Source organism: Acinonyx jubatus, chromosome B4 (genome assembly GCF_027475565.1).
Source record: "Acinonyx jubatus isolate Ajub_Pintada_27869175 chromosome B4, VMU_Ajub_asm_v1.0, whole genome shotgun sequence".
Taxonomy (NCBI): domain Eukaryota; kingdom Metazoa; phylum Chordata; class Mammalia; order Carnivora; family Felidae; genus Acinonyx; species Acinonyx jubatus.
The window spans coordinates 71,914,131-71,935,239 of NC_069387.1; the positions used below are offsets into that span (position 1 = coordinate 71,914,131).

General features: G+C 40.0%; 1 protein-coding gene across 1 annotated transcript in view; it reads right to left on the reverse strand.

Annotated features, from left to right (window-relative positions):
* Window positions 1-280: 280 nt before the first annotated feature.
* The window catches only part of SLC38A1 (solute carrier family 38 member 1), a 63,489-nt gene continuing 42,660 nt past the window's right edge, over window positions 281-21,109 (reverse strand). The window contains exons 6-17 of the mRNA XM_015065830.3: window positions 15,683-15,756; window positions 14,182-14,274; window positions 13,794-13,875; window positions 12,695-12,777; window positions 10,491-10,549; window positions 10,252-10,368; window positions 8,800-8,879; window positions 7,083-7,183; window positions 4,891-5,009; window positions 3,535-3,676; window positions 3,338-3,435; window positions 281-1,602 (exon numbers count right to left, since the gene is read on the reverse strand). Coding sequence (XP_014921316.1) covers window positions 1,501-1,602; window positions 3,338-3,435; window positions 3,535-3,676; window positions 4,891-5,009; window positions 7,083-7,183; window positions 8,800-8,879; window positions 10,252-10,368; window positions 10,491-10,549; window positions 12,695-12,777; window positions 13,794-13,875; window positions 14,182-14,274; window positions 15,683-15,756 — 1,150 coding nt within the window. The 3' untranslated portion in view covers window positions 281-1,500. The remainder of the gene's footprint in view (window positions 1,603-3,337; window positions 3,436-3,534; window positions 3,677-4,890; window positions 5,010-7,082; window positions 7,184-8,799; window positions 8,880-10,251; window positions 10,369-10,490; window positions 10,550-12,694; window positions 12,778-13,793; window positions 13,876-14,181; window positions 14,275-15,682; window positions 15,757-21,109) is intronic.

Genomic DNA, 21,109 nt, shown 5'->3' on the forward strand with positions numbered 1-21,109 from the left:
CCCCAACTTTCCAAGCTGTGTGACTTGTCCCCAACTCTCTCCTTTTTCAGTCTCTGTGGATTTTCCCTCTACCCTGTTTAGGGGACAGTGGGGCTGGGGTAAGAGTGTGAGGCAACTCTGTCCTCTGTGTGGGTCATGTCAGGCAGGCAGTAATGGCCCACTCCTTGGTTAGGGACAAGAAGAAGAAACAGCACAGGCACCAGAGTCCCCATCTGAGGGAAGGAAGGTACACTGATTTTGTCACAAGTTCTTCTCAAAGGCTATTTCTGAGGGTGCTATGTTTCTTTTCTTTTTTTCATTTTTTTTTTTTTCAAGACTCTGGGTGGATTGTTAATGGAGAAGAAATAGGAATGAGGCTTATATCTAAGGTACAAAAATCTTGTATTTGTAATAACCTAAATTTATAGATATAAAACAAGTCTTTTAAAGACCCCCCTAAAGTACCCAATATAAAACAGGAATTACTTCTCTTAGATCGTCCTTGGCTAGATACACATTATTCCCTGTGCAAAAAGCTGGTGGACATGAGTAAAAGCTGCTGGGTTTATAATTTAAGAAAATGTTTTTTCTCCTTTCAACAATACAGGTGTAGGGTTGAAGGTTATTTGTATCAGAGGAATATTTTCTTAAGCATTTTGGATACTCTTGCTTCTCAATTTATTACAAAGGTGTCATGGGTCTCCCTCAGTGGAAGGTGACTCAGCTTAGAGTAACTTTGACACAATTTGCCAAGAGGGAAACAAAACTTCACTTGCTAGGTAACCCAAATGTGTGGTTTAATATGTTTACCAAGGTAAGAAGTCATTCTCACCCCCTTCCCAGCTGAGAACACTCATTGGAGAATGTCTCTGCATAAAGCAGGATGTAGTACCAATGAGGCCACTGGACTGCTAGAGCCCCCGGCTGCCAGGTGATCAGAGCCACCTCAAATATTGGGCAGGTTCTGATCCAGCAATGGCACACACCCTGTCACTCTCTTACAAGTATCCCTGTGTGCTATGTTAACCAAAGTAGGCAAAATACTTATGAAACCATTTTTTTTTCTGTAAAGCAAAATAACTATATACAATTCAAGATTCTTTTCTAAAAAGGTACAGATGATGTGAGTGGAACATCGGCAGGAAAATTATTAACAGAATCTGGATGTGTAATAAATAAACATGATTGATGATCATGTTTTCAAAGTTTTAAGGGACCAGGAAGTCACAAAAAAATAGTTAGAAGAGTGAAAAATAACTGTGAAGAGCACGGAGATACACAATTGCATGAAACTTAAAAAAAAAAAATATCCACAATCCTTAAATTGATCTGAAATCTTATAGGGACTGGAACCATTATAGAAACTGGTTTCTGTTTTGCTACCAAAATGTTATTCCATTTTAAGTATCTTGTGAATTTCTGTTTGCTTCTGTAAACTTGCAAAAGAAGTGATGAAGATTGCTGATGTGGGGTGACATGGCCGAGCAGCGGTCTGGAAATGTCTCCTGTCCTCAGCTTGTCTCAGTGGCCTTCGTCACTATTTGATGAGCAGGCCCAGTCATAGATGACCAACGGGATGCTGACCAGGGAAAACAACACCCCCAGGCCCAAGAAGAGGGCAGCCTGGAGTAACACAAAGGCAAGGGTTATTTTCAGTGAAGCCAACCACATACACCTGGGAAAAAAATAGAAATGCCTTCCCTCTCTTTTTGTGTCCCCTTGTATTTGGGGTTTGTTACAGCCATTGCTGACCTGTGAGAATCGTTCCAAGGCTGTATGGATCTGATTCTCCAAGGATGGGGAAACAAGGACTAAGCTATGCAGGGCCATCCTCTCCAATCTAGTTCTTTGACTTCATGGTCACCTCAGAATGAATCCATTCTGTAATGCACTGGGTATCCTTACAGTTTCTTTCAAACTCAGACTACAACTAAAAGGGAAAAATGGCCTTTAAAACCATACAGGTCATTTTGTTGCTTTTTACCAACCAACCTAGGTTATCGCCGGCAGGCAAACATTTCTGTTTGAAAAAGTGGGGGGAAAAGATATATAAGAGCAAAGTAGATTTGATCAAGTGAAATAGGAAATGAGTATCCACAACTAAGTTATTTTAAGGGTTGAGGAAGGCCAGAGTGGGGATAGGTTACTAAATCCAGAATCTGAAGAACATGAGGTTAGAAATTGCTTGGCCGTAAAAGTGTCCAATGAGAGCTTTGCGGGGAGAAGGATAAAGCAACAGAAGAGCCAAGGGGTTGGACTGGAGCCTGGAGGACAGAGCTAAGGGAAGGAGAAAAGGTGAATGGTGGAGTTGTACAGATTTCACTGTCAGAGAGCTGGTCTGACTCCCAGTGGGGCCCCACATGGACAGGATCCCTTGTCTAATGCTATCTGGTAGATCCTATGACCAGCTTTAACATGGGAGCAGGGTTGGGGAGGCCCAGCGAATTCATGGGCAACAGGCCTCTACCATTTTCTGATTTAATCTGAGTATATTTTACTGCTGTGCCAAAGTGACTGCTCCTTCTCTGTCCTTGTGAAACCCCTACTGGGAAGGTTTAGAAGGGTTTGGGACTTACGGCTTCAGGGATAATCCTGTTGGGGAGGTAGGTGCTGTATCAGCATCAATGCTGCCTCTCCTAAATGTACAAGGATGATCCCTCCTGCCTACATCTCTGCTGACTCTGTAATACGTGCAGTTGGAGCGCTTACACTATTTGGGAGGGCAGCTGAGAAGCCTTCTCCGAGGCCAAACAAAATGGTGCTCCAGAAGGTACTCATGTAGCAGCCACTTCACCCCTGCTTCCCCCACTTTCTCCAAGTGCACCACCTCCAAGATGCCTTTGAACTTCACCAGACCTGGAAACAAGAATCCCAATATAGAAAGGTAGTTTCTGAATCCAGGTCTGTTGTTCGAAAGCATTTTTGTCAAATCATAAAAAAGGCTCTTTAAGCTAACTCAGCCACCTTAATTAAGGTGTCCCATGTTCCCTGGGTTGTCGGAAGGAGTTGCATGACTAGGAATTTTACAGAAAACAGTGGGCTACGTGAAATCTTTGAGTCTCTTTCCCTTTCCTGTCTTGATAAAGACAAAGCATTGCCTTACAGAGAAATAGGATGACAGCTGGCCCTAACCCTAGCTCAGAGCAAAAGCTAAGGTACAGTAAGAGTAACACATTTTGAGAGAATAGAGAAGATTCTGATGTGATATTTTAAATCTCCCAAAGGGGAAAACTATAGGACTGGTATCCCCTTTGCAGGTCACTAACAGTAGGATTAGGTGGTGGAGATGGACTATTAATTTGGTAAATTTAAATGAAAAACTAATCAGAAAACTTAGAGTGGCCGGCATGAGACATACCCAAATTCTTTGAGTCCCTTTATCTCCATCCTGACTTGTGATTTTTAAATAAAGAGATGAAGGAAGAATGAAAATAAGCATGTTAGCAGATGTAACTCCTGTAAAATAAGAAAAAAAAAAAGTTTGAAGTTGTTACGGTGAAACTGTAGCATTCTAAGCAGCTGTTGTAGAATGAGGAGCATAAAATAAAGCCATACCTACGACTCCAAAAATATCCTTCATGGAGGGTATGAAGATCACCAACAAGTTGATAATAACCAAGAGTATGAAGGTAACCAAGACATGACGACATAAATTAAACTTTGTTTTCTTAGCCAGTTCAAATAAAGATGAACGAACCTACAGGATCAAAAAACAAAGATTCTGTGAGGGCCTCTGGCCCGGCAACCCTCACATTCTCAGCAGAAACGAACATACTGGTGCATGGGAATCTGTGAAGTGTTTTCTAAGACCTTGTGCAGTATTATAACCAGGGGTCTTGATTTTAGGCAGGTATTTTTATTTATAAATAGGTAGTTTTCTTTTGTGGGGAATAATTTCTGTGTGTGTTTTTTTTAAGTTTATTTATTTATTTTGAGATAGAGAGAGTAGGGGGAGGGGCAGAGAGAGAGGGAGAGGGTGTGAGCCTCATGAGGGGCTCAAACTCATGAACCATGAAGTCATGACCTGAGCCGAAATCAAGAGTCAGAAGCTTAACTGACTGAGCTACCCAGGGGCCCTGATAAATATATTTTTTTAATGTTTATTCATTTTTGAGAGACAGAGTGCAAGAGAGGGAGGGTCAGAGGGAGAGGAAGACACAGAATCTGATAGGCTCCAGGCTCTGAGCTGTCAGCACAGAGCCTGATGTGGGGCTTGAACCCATGAAGCACAAGATCATGACATGAGCTGAAGCCAGACACTTAACTGACTGAGCCACCCAGGTGCCCCCCACTTTTTAAAAAAATTTTTTTAGTGTTTATTTATTTTTGATAGAGAGAGAGAGAGAGAGAGACAGAGCACAAGTGGGGGAGAGGCCGAGAGAGAGAGAGAGAGAGAGAGAGAGAGAGAGAGAGAGAGACAGGGAGGGAGAGGTAGAATCCAAAGTAGGCTCCAAGCTCTGAGCTGTCAGCACAGAGCCCAACACAGGGCTCAAACTCATGAACCATGATGAGATCATGCATGACCTGAGCCGAAGTTGGACACTTAACTGACTGAGCCACCCAGGCACCCCTGGTAATTTCTGTTTTTATCTATGACTAAGTATTCTCTTCTGGTCCTTTTATGTTCTCTCATCATGGACAATCAAGATTCAAACATTCTATCTACATTTCTCTGTAAAGGAGGAACAGATTAATTAGAATTAAGATTCATTCCATCAAAGGCTACCCTATCTCACTGATCCTACTTTCTTTCTGAAGAGCCTCAACCGAGTCTCGGGGTCCTTTCCTGATACAGTTTCAGTGACACAGGATAGTTACCTGCAGCAGGCTTTCTCTGGAACAGCCTCCTTAACACAGAAGGAAAGGCGACACCTCAACTTTCCTCATATTGCACCGAGGCCTTTTACTCACCGTGAAGAATAACACCGGCACTGTGAGGATGACAGCAACAATTACAGCCAGCCGCACTGTCAGGATGAGAATGTCATCTTTACTCTGGTACTTGTGAAGGAGGTCTGATTGCACATTTTCTAAACCGAGGAAAAGAGAGTATTAGAAAGAAAGCACATGGCCGAATGACAGTTTTTCTGAACATCAAAGAATTTATAAACTAAAGGGCAAGGAAAGCAATGTTCTGGGTGTTGAAATAACTATTAAAACAATTTATAAAGTTGAAAAGAAAAATCCCCGGTGTGAGACATGCTCCACCTGTCCATATGTAACTTCAAAAGGAATTTATAGTAATCACTAGAAAGAAGCTACACAGTGTAGGGATGCTTAATTTATACTAAATTCAACCTAGGTGTGAATTGGGATTAAAAATAACATACAGCTGAAGAACAAAACCCTTCTGGAGCACCTGAGTGGCTCAGTCAGTTAAGCGTCCAACTTTGGCTCAGCTCATGATCTTAGGGTTTGTGGGTTTGTGCCCCGTGTTGGGCTCTCTGCTCTCAGTGCAGAGCCCACGCAGGATCCTCTGTCTCCCTCTCTCTGCCCCTGCCTCACTCACACGCACTCCCTCTCTCTCAAAAATTAATATTTAAAAAAATGTTTTAAAATGCTTTAAAAACCCTTCTAATAATCTAGATTTTCCATCCCTTGTTGCCACTCATCAAACAATGCCAAATTGCTGCAGTCTTGCTGAGGGGACTATGGGCTACATAGAGCATTTTTCAAACCCTCCTCTTTTCACACAACTTCCAGTGGCCAAGCAACAGAGGTTCTAATGGAACTTCACCACAATCAGGAAGTAATTCTCTTTCATGTATGGTTTTCTTATTTAAAAAAAGTATTTAGCTTCTGTACCACTTTGAACTTTTTCTTAACTCTGAGCTTCTGAATGTTATTTCAAAGACAACCAAAGCTAGAATGAACCAATCTCAAGAGTCTGGGGGTGGGATTCCAATTCTATGCTGGGCCATAGACTGGCCTCAGTTTTGGAAAAAGGAGCCTAGGTTGTAATAAAAATCTCATTGGTTTTAATTTTCTTGATTTAAAACTCATAACCATCTAAAAATAGCTGAGCCTTTCGCTTTAACCTAAGAGTACGAAAGGGTTTGTATTCTACTTTATGTGGAAAAAGAAATGGATTTGCAAAGAAAACTCAAAACTTGAACAAGATAACAGTGAGACTGTTCAACTAACATGAAGCTCTCCCTCCCTCCCTTTACCACCCCCTCTCCCAGGCCTGCAACTCTGCAGGAAACTTAGAAACACCATTTTTATGCAAAAATTTAATGTGGCATTTATGGATTCATCAGACAATGCTGTCTGCCACTGCTTGTGAAAATGGTAATAATACAACTATATAATCAGGGTAGCCTTTCTCTCCAGGCTGAATTAATCATCTCTAAACATGTTTAAATTTTGAGGCGTTTGTATTTATGAAAAAAATGCCCCAGAGAAATATTATTTAATAGAGAACAATGTGAAATATATGTATTCAAATTTAAATCAGCTCCCAAATTATAATAATAATGAAACATGTTAAATACAGCTGGAGGATAATTTGAATAGGAGAGGATGAAGACTTAGTAAAAGAAGGTAAACTATTCATACAAGGTCAATAAATTACAAATAAAATACAGTATATCTCTTTTTCAGGTTTCATTCCTTTTAACCTTCTCTGCCATTCCTTCAAATCTTTGCAGGGCTCCAAATTGCAGTGAACAGTCAGGCGTTTTATTTTTAATTAACACAAGTGTCAGGAGGGTAGCGCCCTGCTCTTTCTCACTTGCAAAATCTGTCTCTGTCTCTTTTCTATTAATGGAATCTGACCCAATTCACAATAGCAATTAAGAAAGCCTCCTCTGGTATAGTTTTAAACTTTCCTCGGTAAAGGTGGAACACTTATAAAATGCAATTTCTTTTAAAGACAGTAGTAGGAGAAAAAAAATACAGTATCTTGTTTCAGTAATTATTCTACTGCGCAGTCTGCACAGATATATAAAGGAGTCATCACCATTTGTATAAGGAAAGACCAGCAAAATCAATGGGTAGATTTGTGGCTTTTTTGGGCTATCACGTTAAAAGTTATTTGGATACTAATTTTCGCTGATTTATTTACAAACACCTCTATTTATGTGCTAACAGAAGCCACTTACCATAGAATGTCAAGTAGCCAAAAATGGCAGTCAGGAAGTACATAACAAACATGGCGAAAAAGGAGATGTTGGAAACCATCTGCATCTTTTTCTGTGATCGACTATGAACAAAGATAAAGGAATTTTAAAAATTAACAACCATGTTACTGAATTTAAGTGCCAATGTTAATACTGAAGAATAATAACAGCCTTCTATCAGGCTAGGACAGATCTGACCAGCTGAAATTACCTCCCTTTCCCGAACCCTCCCCTGCCCCCTGCAATTTCGCCAGCTTAGAATAACTTCTTTTATACCAAATGGGTATTGTGACAGAGAGATTCATGGAACTAACAATCCCTTAAGTGTTCTTCCCCATTCTTTTGAAAGAATATCAGGTTCTCATCTGAAGGGCAGAGAATATTTTTTAGTATTTGTTTTTGATATTATCTCCATACTCAGCATGTACGAGGAAAGGGGCAGAATAAATTCAGATGCTGTTCTCCCAGCCCCAGAGATCAGGGGCAAAGCTGGAACTTGACCTCAGGTGTTCTGTTGCTAAAGCTGCAGTTTAGGTTCCTTTTTTCCCACTAAGTGGCCCAGGGATGCACCAGAAAGTCTCCGTTTCCAGAGCGATTAGTACACAAGTGGTCATGGATACGATGATGAAGGGCTCCTAACTCTTAGGTCAAGTTTACCCTGAGAGTTTGGACAAACCTGTAAGTTGCTTTAATGGCCCAAATAATTAATCTACAAGACTTGTGCTCAATAAGAGACCACGACAGTCCTAACTTTTGTTTGTGTCATAACAGGAAATACGGCAAACAAGAAAAATTAAGAATTACACACATCAGAAAATTACAAATGAAAAGCTGGACTATTCAATTTAAAAGATGTTAAAGACATATGTAAATACCCTAAGTATAGGATCATAAAGTATGATTGATGTACATTATGATTGATGTACACATAGGTAGCTGTAGGTATTTCAAAATTTACCCATATATCAATTAAATATGAAAGAGTCCTGAGTGAATCAATGCTAAATGACATCTATTTTATTTTTGTTTCAAAATGGAAATAGACAGCTATATTGTATACATTTGCTGAGCTTAAGACTATGCCATGATGACTATTTTTGTATGGAAAGTCTGCTGACAGTGGGCTAAAAAGAGAACCCAGGATGGAATTTATAAGCAGGACTTTAATTTTCTCAAGAACAGCAATCAAAAATGTATCTATAGAATCATCTTAAGAGTTTAAAATGAATAATAATATACTTTTGTCCAGTTTGTGGCCTTAACATTAATTTCTTTCTGCCTGATTGAGCAGCCTTTTCCATCTAAACCAAGAGGCAAATCAGACACAGCGCATTTTGCAACCTGATTATTATTATACACTTATAAAATAAGCATAAGTTACGTAAAGCAACACAAATACTTGAACTCGCCTAAGCAACACAGTATCTGAAAAATCAATTTAACAAAAAAGTCCACACACTTGGCCACTTTATATATTTATGGTCAAAATATGCTGCAGCTTTCTGATGTTTCTTGCTCTTTTTTTTTTTTTTTTTAAATATACTACTTGCTCAAGAATGTGAGAAAGTAAATGCTGAAGCTGGGTGATGAGTCTGTGGGGTTCATTATACAAGTCTATTTATTTTAATATAGGATTTTCCCATTAATGAGGGAGATTATGGGGAGAAAAATGATTAAGGGGAGAAAAAAAATCTCTTACTCTTTAAGTTCACTGTAAATCGGCAGGACTGATGGGTGGCAGACAAAAGCAAACGCAATGGTTGGCAAAGCATACACGGTCTATTGGGAAGAGAGAAATAAACATTAAGAAAAAGCATTCTTACCATAAACCTTATTCAGCTCCAGTATTTTTTATTATTATTAATATGTTTAGTTATTTTTGAGAGACAGACAGAGAGTGGGTTGGAGAGGGGCAGAGAGAGAGGGAGACACAGAATCTGAAGCAGGATCCAGGCTCTGAGCTGTCAGCACAGAACCCGACCCGGGGCTCGAACCCATGAATCGTGAGATCATGACCTGAGCCCAAGTCGGATGTCTAACAGACTGAGCCACCCAGATGCCCCTTTCTGAGCTGTCTTTTTGTCTGATAGCTCTTCAGAATCCCTGGATTATTTGGTTATTAGTAGGGCTTTGATCTCTAAAATAGAAGCAGCTTTTCTAAGAGGTCTTATCTAGCTGGAGACATTAGGCACTTCGCACAGAGGGGTTCAAGGTTCACCTCACCTATAGCATATTTCACATACTTCAAGCATAGCATCGTGCTGGCTGGTCACACAGCATGTTTCCTACGTTATTTCACTGAGTCTCTACAACCACGCTGATTAGTAGACAGACCACTGCTTTTCTCCTTACTCCCTCCAACAGGTTAGGTGACATGCCCAGGACTTCCGCCTCTATTTCACTGCTCTTTGCTTTATAGGGCGTGTCAATCAGACATAAAAGATAGCTCTAAAAAGAAAACTACTTCCACATTCACTACTTTGGCTGTATCATTAGAGTTGAGAGAGAGAGATCTATTTAGTTTTCTTAGATAAGACTTTTTAAAACTCAAACTCAGTGAGACTTCTTATGCAAAAAGAAGGAAGAAAAGTGACAATATATCATGCTCCAATTCTGCCCGAGCACGATACCAGGCACATTCTAAAAAATCCCATAAGATACAGAACAGAATCCTGTTTTTCACAGGGTTTGGTAACTTGCCTAAGGATTTAGATCCAAGCCTGACTGGTTCTATAGTCCACTGTTCCCCCATACTATTAACAATATCTCAACAGTATGCAAGTTTCTTAAGCGCCAGTTTGTGGTGGTATCTGTATTTCTGCCACCAGCAGATAAGGCGCAGTGGGCTAAAGATGTTATTTATCATTTTTAAAGATCTACAAGCAAGAGAGGAGCTGAGACAATTATCCAGAGAGAGATTTTCACAGAGAAAGCTTAAAGTTGCCCTATGTGTAAACTGGACAAGACGGAGCATGAAATATAGTATTTGTTTATTTCCCAAAGGTCTCTAGATTGTGGGAATTTGGAAGTACTGGTATGCTGTTCTATCGAGAATGAATATTTTCATCAAGGCAATTTAACTACAAATATGAAAAATATAATTCCCTCAATAAAATGCTCTTTATTATATTTAAAAGATAGGGAAACTTACCTTTGAATTGAAGGTAACATATTTTGGTGTACACATGTCAGGATTGGTTAAATTAGCACTTGTTGTTGAATTTAGCTCTGGAACAATGCAGGGAATTTGAAATTTCTTGTAGATAACCTGGTATTAAGAAATATGGGAAAAACAATATAGACTTTATCAAATAAAGCCAAACAATGAAAAATTGCTGTGTGGCCTTGTACTATGGCAAAACCAAGCCAACCATTTTCGTCAGCACTTACCACTATTAGGAAAAAAACCATACAGCTCAAAGAAAATCCACTGGTATAGCCAAGATACCCTAAAAGAAAAGTTGAAAAAATTTATTGTTATTATTTCACATATCACCTTGTTTCCTCCAATGCATCATTTCAAGCATAGTTCCAATAATATGCAAATATGCTTATGTAAATATAAGACTTATTACTTGAGAGTGCTACTTGATTTGGCAATATAATGGTGACTTTAAATAAAAACATCATATTAATGTTTTGATTCCAGTTTTCGCTGATAACACCAGACAACGCAGATTCCCAGATCTAGGGAAAAAGAGACTCCCAAATGTGGCCATTGCTCTCTTTTGCTATACTCTGATGGATTCCTATTGCCAAATCCATTTACTCTTTGACTCTGATCTACTCAATAGTTCTTTACTATGCACCTATTGTGCACGTACTGAATATCAGCTATAATGCTTCTCTTCTCAGATGAGGGGGATGCACAGAGGAGATGAAGTGATTTCTAGGAATAAACTGAGCATCTGGGGATCTTCACACTGGCTGCCCTTGGGATCCCCCAACCCCTATAACCTCCACATGGGCAGAGTTAAGTTGTTTCTGGGAGGATGCGCTATTCTTATCCCTGGAGAAGAAGAGGCCTTCCCTCCTTAAACTGCAAAGAGATAGGTGTATATACATAGACAAGCCAAAACACAGACCTCAAAACCAGAAAATTAAGTCATTTTTAAAGAAATATACTTATTTACAGGGGCACCTGGGTGGTCAAGTGGTTAAGCGTCCAACTCTCAATTTTGGCTCTGGTCATGATCTCACAGTTCATGAGATCAAGCCCTGCAGTGGGCTCTGCGCTATCAGCAGATTGGGATTCTTTCTCCTCTCTTTCTGCCCCTCTCTGGCTTGCGTTCTCAATCTCTCTCTCTCTCTCTCACAACAAATAAAAACATTAAAAAAGAGAGAGAAATATCTATTTATAGATTTTACAGAACAGCTACAGAGGCTTGATATTTTTCATACAAAACACTATGGTTACCAATCATTTGGGGAAGAACGTTAATCTAAAAATGTCTGCCTTGAGGGGTGCCTGGGTGGCTCAGTCAGTTGCATGTCGACTTTGGCTCAGGTCACGATTTCACAGTTTGTGGGTTTGAGCCCCGCGTCGGGCTCTGTGCTGACAGTTCGGAGCCTGGAGCCTGCTTCAGATTCTGTGTCTGCCTCTCTTTCTGCCCCTCCCCTGCTCACACTCTGTCTCTCTCAAAAATAAATATAAACATTAAAAAGAAAATGTTTTTAAAGGTAAATGTCTGCCTTGAGTTAGCCCAGAATTAAAGGAAATGCATTTTGGATTGGATAGCAGTTTGGCCACATTACTCAATGTGTAAAATTCCCATAACATCAGGCACGTTTGTCTCTGAATACACACAAAAAAATGTCAGAACCAAATGAATGGGACTTAGTGATTATCTATTGAGTTTGATTTCACTTCTCCCTTCCTCCTCAGTAAAGCAAATAATTGAAAATGGTTAGACTGATAATTTAAGAGTGATTCATAATACTTTTGGGGATAAATATAAGCAACTTTCTGTCTTGATAACAGATTTTTTTTTCTTAAAAATTTTTTTTTAACGTTTATTTATTTTTGAGACAGAGAGAGAGAGACAGAGAATGAACAGGGGAGGGGCAGAGAGAGAGGGAGACACAGAATCGGAAGCAGGCTCCAGGCTCTGAGCCGTCAGCCCAGAGCCCGACGCGGGGCTCAAACTCACGGACCGCGAGATCGTGACCTGAGCTGAAGTTGGACGCTTAACCGACTGAGCCACCCAGGCGCCCCTTGATAACAGATTTTAAAATCTACGTATCTAAATTATCAGGATATATAAGATCTTGTGTAAGGAGAATTCCATTTTTGGAACTTTTCTCAGAGGAGCCTGTAGGTTATGCTATTGGACATAGCACTGTGTGTGTTCCTGACCCCAGAACCTCCCTTTTCCCTCCACAGCCTGGTAGAGGGATTGCTGAGGAGGTCACATATTGACCAGTGTTTTTATCTCATATTAAAGTAAAGCCTGATTAATACTCGTAATTTATCACTCACTTAATCTTGACCCTACAAGGGAAAGTAGAGGGCAAAGTTGTTCATTTGTATTAGGTTTCTGATTCATCTGGGTTGGGCACTGTAGAGACATGATAAAAGCAAGATCTTTCCTTACCTAAGTTCTTCAAGAGACACAGAGGGAGGATTATGCCAAAGGTAACTACCACCACCAAAACACGGCCATCCACATACCAGGCTCTGAAAAAGGCGTTTAAGTGGTTGGGTCATATTTTCTTAGAAAGTATTATTTTTTCTCAAATGTAACATTTCACAATTTTACTAATTTTTTTGCTATCATTATTTTCTATTATTGCTATTATTATTTTGCCTTTTTTTGCTATTATTAATTTTTACCATGAATTTCTATCATTATTCAGGTTTACCCAAACACTATAACCCAACCAACCACTCCCGTTTACTACAGTCTCTCCCAAGTGATGGAAGAAAGGGATTATTTCCCGTCCCCCCATCCGCTAACTGTGGCATTCCTTTGAATTATTCACCTGGTTTCAAAGCTGAATGCATACACTGCATTCAGTCAGATTACAACATGTCTGATCAATTATTTAAGGAGAAGTTCCTTTTTGTTGTGTTTGGCTAATACCATTGAAAAACAAGTCACCACAGGTAGGCATTGCTTTCTCCCTAATCTCTTGTACTTGACCTTGAGCCCTGGTGCTACACCACTAGGAACTCTGGCTTCTAGGATTCTCCCTTGAAAGAAAACAGAGAAACTAAGACTAACAAGAGCAGTCAAAGAGGAAGTCAAAACAAGGGATATGTCAGGTGCAGCTGTAGCGTTTGCCAGTTGGCTCATGTAAATTTCGCTCTCCAAGACAGAGACTAGGGTCTTCATGTTGTTGCATGTTCCACTTCTGTGTTAAATATACTTCTGTGTTAAAAATACTCCCTATCTGTTCTATTTTCTAGAAACCAGACATAGATTTTAGGTGCTTGGGGAGATGTAGCATCTATTGTTTGCAGCATGACAGATAAAGCTACCTTTTAAATGTTCATATTCAAATAGCTTTCCCTGCTTCTTTCATTTACATAACCCCAGGGAAATTTGTTGGAGCTAGGAAGAAAGAGAAAAACAAGCTAGGGAAAGCTAGGGTTTCTGCTGTTTTCAGAAGACACAAACTTTGGTCAGTCCACATTTAAGTTAAAAATATTTTAGTTATCTCACAAAGGAAAAAAAATGGTCCGTAACTTACGAAAATGCCTCTTCCTTTCCCATCAGAAACTTTATGGCAGAGGGTAGTTCATTTTTTACGATGAAGAGGTAGCTCAGCATTGCTAGAGGAAGATGAGAACATTTTTAGAAAGGAGATACTAAGGCTCACGTTGCAGGCTGCATAAAAGGCTAACAGCCTGTTCTTACACTGACCTTCAATAGGACACAAAGACAGTTTTAGATACTCAGTATACTTGGTTTTGAGTAAGTGCTCTCTCTGCTTCACTTTCCATGTGCCATTTAAGCAATGAGAAGGACACTGCTTCCATTTTGTTAAAATTCATGTGGCCACCCAACCACCAGAATTAGAAAAGATAATAATATTCACATACTTCAAAGTTATGTATAGAAAAGCGAGTTCTTTTTACCTCCAGTGTTCTGTAGAGAGGTGGCTCCGAAGATTACGAGCTTCCCTGTGGTGCCAAAGACCTGTTCTCCCAGCTTCTCATAAACCATGCAGCCTATTTAAAAATCATAGTTGAGGACACAAGAAATGACAGCGTTCTAAAAGCTAAAGAAAGCCAAGATTTCATCGTTCTATTGACTATTCCCCAAGTTATTCTGTGTCTTTCTCAAAATTACACAAATGGCCTTTATGGCTTTGCAAGGGTTAAGGTGTTGCAACCTCTTGACATTTTAAAATGTCAGACATGACCACTATTTCTCCTTTTTCAGGTTGGCTACAAAAGCATTCCAATTAAATTGTTAGGTCGTAAGGCTTATTTTTGACTATCTCAAAGAGTCTTCCTACTTTACTGGGGGGAAATTCCTACTCTGACCTCATTCTCAGGTTTGGTGCATATCATTAAAATAAAGATTTGATTTAAAAATAAAAATCCTGATGACTGGGATGAAAGTTTCCTTTTGAATTAATTACATGAACTGATTAGGCTAACAAGGAATTACCTTAATAATATTCCATGAATGCCTCATGTGTCCTAAATAGAGTAACAAACTTAGAAACATAATAGTCAACACCAGAATTTTGATCATTTGTAAAATTTACTTCAAAGATATGCCACTCACAAAAGAGACCAATAGATAAATCTGTCAAAAGAATAATTTGGCTACAGCAAAGTCCTAAAGTGTTCAACTGGCTCATCTCAGTAAATACTAAACTGTTAAACCATTCATTAAAAAAACATGTTTATATTTCTTTATGACAGTTCAGCTCATGTTTTCAAAATGTTTACAGAAAGCAATATGGGTCAGACTATAATTAAACCTTTGTTTAATCCTTCATAAGACTGGTGTTTAAACTAGACAATGGTAGATCCTCCATCTATTACAAAATGTCCCAGTTAAATGGAGCCGTCTATGTACAATAATAGCTGGCCAATGTGGTTTTAGCCATTGTAAAAGTCAGAGTATTACAAACAGAATCCATTCGTCCCAGGAATAGAAAATAAACACTTCAGGTAGGACACTGCCCAGAACTTGGAGCCTTTCCACAGTACCCTCACTCCCACGTTGCCTTGGGAGTAACATTTTCTCCTTGGAATATACACAAAAAAAGAATGAAAGCTCTGTTTACTTTTAAAATCGTGAAGGTTATAATATCAAAACATGGGATCCTTGTTCTGAATTTATACAGAACTAAGGAAAAACTGAAGCCTTTCACATGGAGTCATCTTAAACTAGAAAAACAGGTATAATTGAGGGTTCACTTTAAATGGCAACGCTATTTTCTCAATGTTCATGACAATTTAATTTCTATGGTGCTGTATCTATTTCTCTGGGTAAATACCACTAGAGGTTTTCGAGTGACTGTAGGCCAAAGTGCTCTTCAATAATCAGTGTCTGAACTGGGAGGGTATCATTTGTTCACAGTACCCTGGCTTTCACAAAATAGACGTATTATCAGCTTACCTGTTTCCTTTGAACAGATCAAAAGAAGGTTTATTGAATATATAGACAGCAGTGTCACAGAAGTCAAAAGTATCCTAAAGCAAAGAAAATAAGTCTTGTAATAACTATAAAAGAACATACTATGACCTTACATTTTTTAGAAGGGCAAAGGCTTGTTTATATTGTTAACACTATTCGTTAGTAGCACCCAAATTTTGGGAACTATTAGTCATGCCCTCTTTAAAATCCTGAATAAAAATGTTCTACCCAATAAAGAACTGCTATTTAGAATCAGAGTAGCCCTAACAGTGCAAATCCCCTACATAATTCAAAGTCTAAATAGCTCTCTGAGGTCATTTCAGTTGAGATGACTTTCAAACAATATTATGAAAGATAGCTTTTATGGTCTATGATGCACTTTCCGTTACATCCGAGTGAGAAAGGGGTGAGAGGACAGGGTGAGGGTGGGGGCTGAGGAAAAGGCTTTTGTGACTCTTAGGTCAATGACTATGTGACTTTAGGCAACTTGCTCAATTTCTCCCATCCCTAGATTCCTTACCTATAGCATAGACACAGGCTCAATGATGTCTAAGGTACTTTTCATCTAACTACTCTAATGACTCTGTGGCTACTTTTGAATCTATACACTGGACCACAAAGATAATCCACTTTTTTTTGCACCTGGTATCTTACTCTTAAAGAAAAAGCACTTCTTTTAACTGATGGGAAAACTTTGATAAGAAAAATAAAAAGACTTTTTTGAATGACGACCTCATGTTTTTGTTTTAGTACATCCGGCTCATTATCAAACCCTCCTCAAGAAAAAGCACAGTTAAAATGATGCAGGAGATTACACAGATTATTTCTGAATCATTTGGTTCATATTTAGTAATTGAAAATAAAGCCTATTTACTAAAAAGAAAAAAATTCTAGTCCCCGTAGTGAAACCACTCACTTTCCTGAGGTAGGGAAATATAACCTTAGAACAATACGTTACTGCAGTTGATTCAACGTTTGAGTAATTAAGGCAATGATATTTCTAGCAAGTGCCATTGAGAGGTACTTGGCACATCATGTGTGGGCTCTCTCTTCCCAACCCTTCCCCCACCTTGCACACCCTCTGAACCACTGCCCTTGGGCCCAGCTCAGATGTCACCTCCTTGGGTGCCTTCCCTTGCTCCAGGCAGAAAGACAGCTCTGTGGCTCTCTCTTGTCTTACATCTCTCATGGCAGTTTGCTTCTCTTGTGTGCAGTGTGGCCATCAGGAGATAAGTGGGGACTACAGAATGGTTAACTGCAAAGTAGATGGAATGCCAGAGATTGGCCACAAAACATAAAAGAGGGACAGAGCTCAGTAGAGGTAAAACAAAACACTGGGAGAAATAATAGAAAAACCTAACACTTTGGGTGAAGACCAAACTGACCAGCTAATAAAAAGGGGAATTTAGGTTAAGATAGGATTGTAAGAAAGTGTATTCAGACACAGATTGACCTAGCTAAGATCCTTGAGTAGGAGGGTGATTAAGAGGGTAAGTCCCTTATTATCTATTCTGGCTGAGGGACTCGAGAAATAGATAGTTTCTCAAGAAACTGAGAGCAAGCATTTATTAACCAATCCAGTAGTTTTGAGATATGGTAATGGAACATGATTGTATATGCTCTGCCAGATAGGAAGATATAGGACACAATTGTGGTATGACTTTTCTTTCATCTCGAAGAGATAAACAATATTTATTTTAAAGAAGCAAGCTATGAAATTCACTCAGAGCCCACTCATATTTTTGGGGACACTGAACACACACTGGCAACTCCTACATGAGCATGCAACAAGCCACAGAGAAATTCTGTGTGACACAGAATAGCATGGACTTCCAGTTGGGGACAGGATAGATATCATTTTAGGAATCGCCATGGAGTAACCGACATCCTCGGAGAGTTTGTGTCCCCTGAGAAGAAAGAGGCCTGTTAGGAAACAATTCTAGACTCCTGGATCAGGGAGACAGCTTAGAGGCCACCCTGTCAAGCTTTGCACCCAGCACAGGAAACATCTATGCTCCATCCAACACACAGACATCCAGATCTATAGAGTTATCTTACAGGGGACACATATGCAACCCATTGTGTTTCTGGAAAGTGCCATGCACGGGAACTGAGGCTGAGCTGAAACTACCGCTGCTATTTCTACCCTTGGGTCCTCATTTCATCCTGTAAACCTACTTGAATCTGCTTGAAACCCTCTTCCACCAAACGGTCCATCTGATGGGCACTCATTTTAAGACTGTACCCTTTGACCCAAACCTCTCCAGTTCTTCCAGCTTTTGTCCTGTGATGGAGTGCTCAGGTTCTACATCTCAGTCATGGTCCAGTTCCTCCACTGTACTTTTTAATGGCTGTATGCCAAGAAAAGCACAATGCTGTCACCTCAGTTTCGGGCCCAACAGTACAAAGCATGTTAAGATTATTAACTTGAGTTGGACATCATGCTTTCTTTAAGGCAACCTATTTCAGTGTTTGTTTTTATGGTGGCCATGCCATATTCTTCATTCTTGAGCTTCTGCTGTAAACTGCTATTAGGTTACTCTTCCTGGTTCTATCCTATGTACTTTTTTTGAAAGCTAAGTGCAGGACTCTGCACTTATTTCCACTACATTTTAGCTTTCCAGTCTTGTGACATCTTTTAGAATCGTTGATCCTTTCTCCTTATGTGCCAACTACCTCATCAAGCTTCATATCTTGAATTTGCCTTCATCCAAGTCACTGGTACCAACTTTGAATAGAACAAGACCATCTAGAAAACGGCCCACCATCCAGTCAACTGCTCAAGCCAGAAACCTGGGAGTCACCCTTGATCTTTTATCTACTCTCTTATCCCTCATACCTAATTCACTGGCAAATGTCCTATCACTTCTACCTCCAAAACATATCCTAAATCCATATGCTTTTTCCCCCCAATCTCCATGGCCACTACTCCAATCCAAGTCACTATCACCCATAATTTCTGGGCAATTACAGTAGTCTCTATCTGTCTCCTGTTTCTTGCCCCCAATGATCCATCCTCTACCCAAGCACCCAAGTAATCTTTTTATTTCATTGCTTTATTATGTTCCTCCATTACTGGACAGGCCATGACAGTTTAATTTGGAGTCATGGCCTACCCTCTTTGCCTGTTTACATACAATACCAAACAGAGGAACACTCTTAGCTAAGAATAAGTGCATTTACAAAATATTAGAATCTCATTTGTAAGTCATGTGAGATTATGCCAAATGTCCTGCTAAAATCAAGATACACTTTGCCTAAGACAGTCCTGTGACCTACTAGTTCACTGTTGTCTCAAAAGATGAAGCTAGTTTAACACAACTATTTAGGAAAACACTACTGGCCTCTGTGGAGCAATATTTTCTGCGGTATTTGCACATAAACAAGCTATTTAATAAATTGCCCTAGAATATTACTTGGGATCTACTTTTTACCACTTCTGAAAGCTGGGATGAAACTTGCCTGTTTCTAGTTCTCTGGCGATACTACTGTTCTCCATGGTCCATGATATATTTACTGTATCTGGTGCAAGAAAATTTTGACTCCTACCTTAAACAGTAACATCTAAACATCTGTTTCAAAAACATTTATTGATTGTTTTGAATCACATTGATAAGACAGTAATTCTTTGTTCTTCCATAACTTACCCAAAGATTACATGGGTGACCTTATAATTTCATTTCTTAAAGCACTGTGTGCTTAGAAAATGGAAAACCATGAGAATAAACGGAACCAAAACATTCAAGGCAATTGAAATGTTCTATCCCATGACTGTGGTGGTGATTTCACAACTGGATTTGGGCAAACTTATCAAATCCTATCCTTTAAATTGGAAAATTTTGTTGTATATAAACTATACCTAAAACAAAACAAAACAAAGGACCAACGCCACATCACTTTAAGGATGATGAGATTATCTTTTAAAAGCCTAGCTGAATAACAAGAAATCATATGACACACTCCCCACCCAGCACCAGAGCCCTGGAAAGAGGTGGAGATGAGGCAGCAGTCACTGCTGCGGATCCAGAAATAGCACTGATGGGGGTGTGCAGAAGGGGGTGTTCGGGGCTGCCGTGCAGGTGAGCGCTTTCAACTCCTCCAGGACCCACCCACTCCTCTTAAAACATAAGGGAACCCTTCCCAATTACTCTCCCCACATTACTCTCCCTGTCCTCTTCCCTTGCCAAAGTTTAAGGCAGTGTCCTCAGACTTTAATGCTCCATACAGATCTCCTTAGGATCTTGTTAAAATGAAGGTTCTAACTCAGTCGGTCTGGGGTGGGACCCGAGATTCTGCATTTCTCCCAAGCTACCAGGTATTGCGGATGCTGCTGGTCCAGCACGTATCTAAATCTGCAAGCTCTGGCCCTGTGGCATACACCATTCAGCGTTTCTGTTTCTCACAACCGCTGAACTGGTGCCGCATCGCCTGCCACACTGTCTGGGTGAGGGGCCATGCCAGCACCACAACGTGATTAGCTGTAACACGGACCCCCCGGCTGTCCAGGTGAGACTGTAGTGAAGGGAAGCATTTACAGCTGAATCATTATTGTTCCCGTGGGACACTGACTGGTTCTCAGTGTGAATGCAAGGTCTGGTCAACTTCCTCAGGGCATTAGGGCATCACTTACTTGACCAACGTGTATATTTTTAAGTGATTTTCAATGCCAGACCTCTCCCCCCGACCCCACCCCCCAGCCAGGTCTCTTTCCTTCCAAAAGGGATCTGAGGCTCACCACACTTTTTAATTCTTCCTCTTCTAAACCAGGTTAAAAGTATAAAACTTTTGGGGCACCTGGGTGGCTCAGTCGGTTGAGCGTCCGACTCTTGATTTTGGCTCAGGTCATGATCTCACCTTTTGAGTTCGAGCCCCACATCGTGCTCTGTGCACTGACCATGTGGAGCCTGCTTGGGATTCTCTCTCTGCCCCTCCCCTGATTGCACTCTCTCTCTCTCTCAAAATTAATTAATTTTTTTAAAAAAAGCTTAAAACTTTTACTGTCCTCATGGCTAGAACAGTCCATATAAAAACTCCCAGCACTGGAAGAAAAGTAGTCTTTAGTATTAGTCTTGCTTTTACCTACCATCATCTCCCGCCAAATCCACAGCCCCTCTCTCCAAAACTCCGAGACATGTAAGCTGGTTGAGGCAGAATACTTACAAGAAAATTTAAAACTCCAATACAAGGGAATTGGACAAACTGTAGGAAACATATTGTTTTCTGGCCCGCCATCTTTCTCCAGTCCTTATCCTTATTACTGGTCTCTCCCTCACTCTTTTCTACCCCTTCCCTTGGTCCTACCTTTCCAAACTGTCTCCCCCTTCCTGTCTTCCCCCTCTCCACTTTTCCCTCATCTGTAATCTCCACTAACTCTCCCTACTCTTCCATCCCCTCCCTGCCAACTCCTCC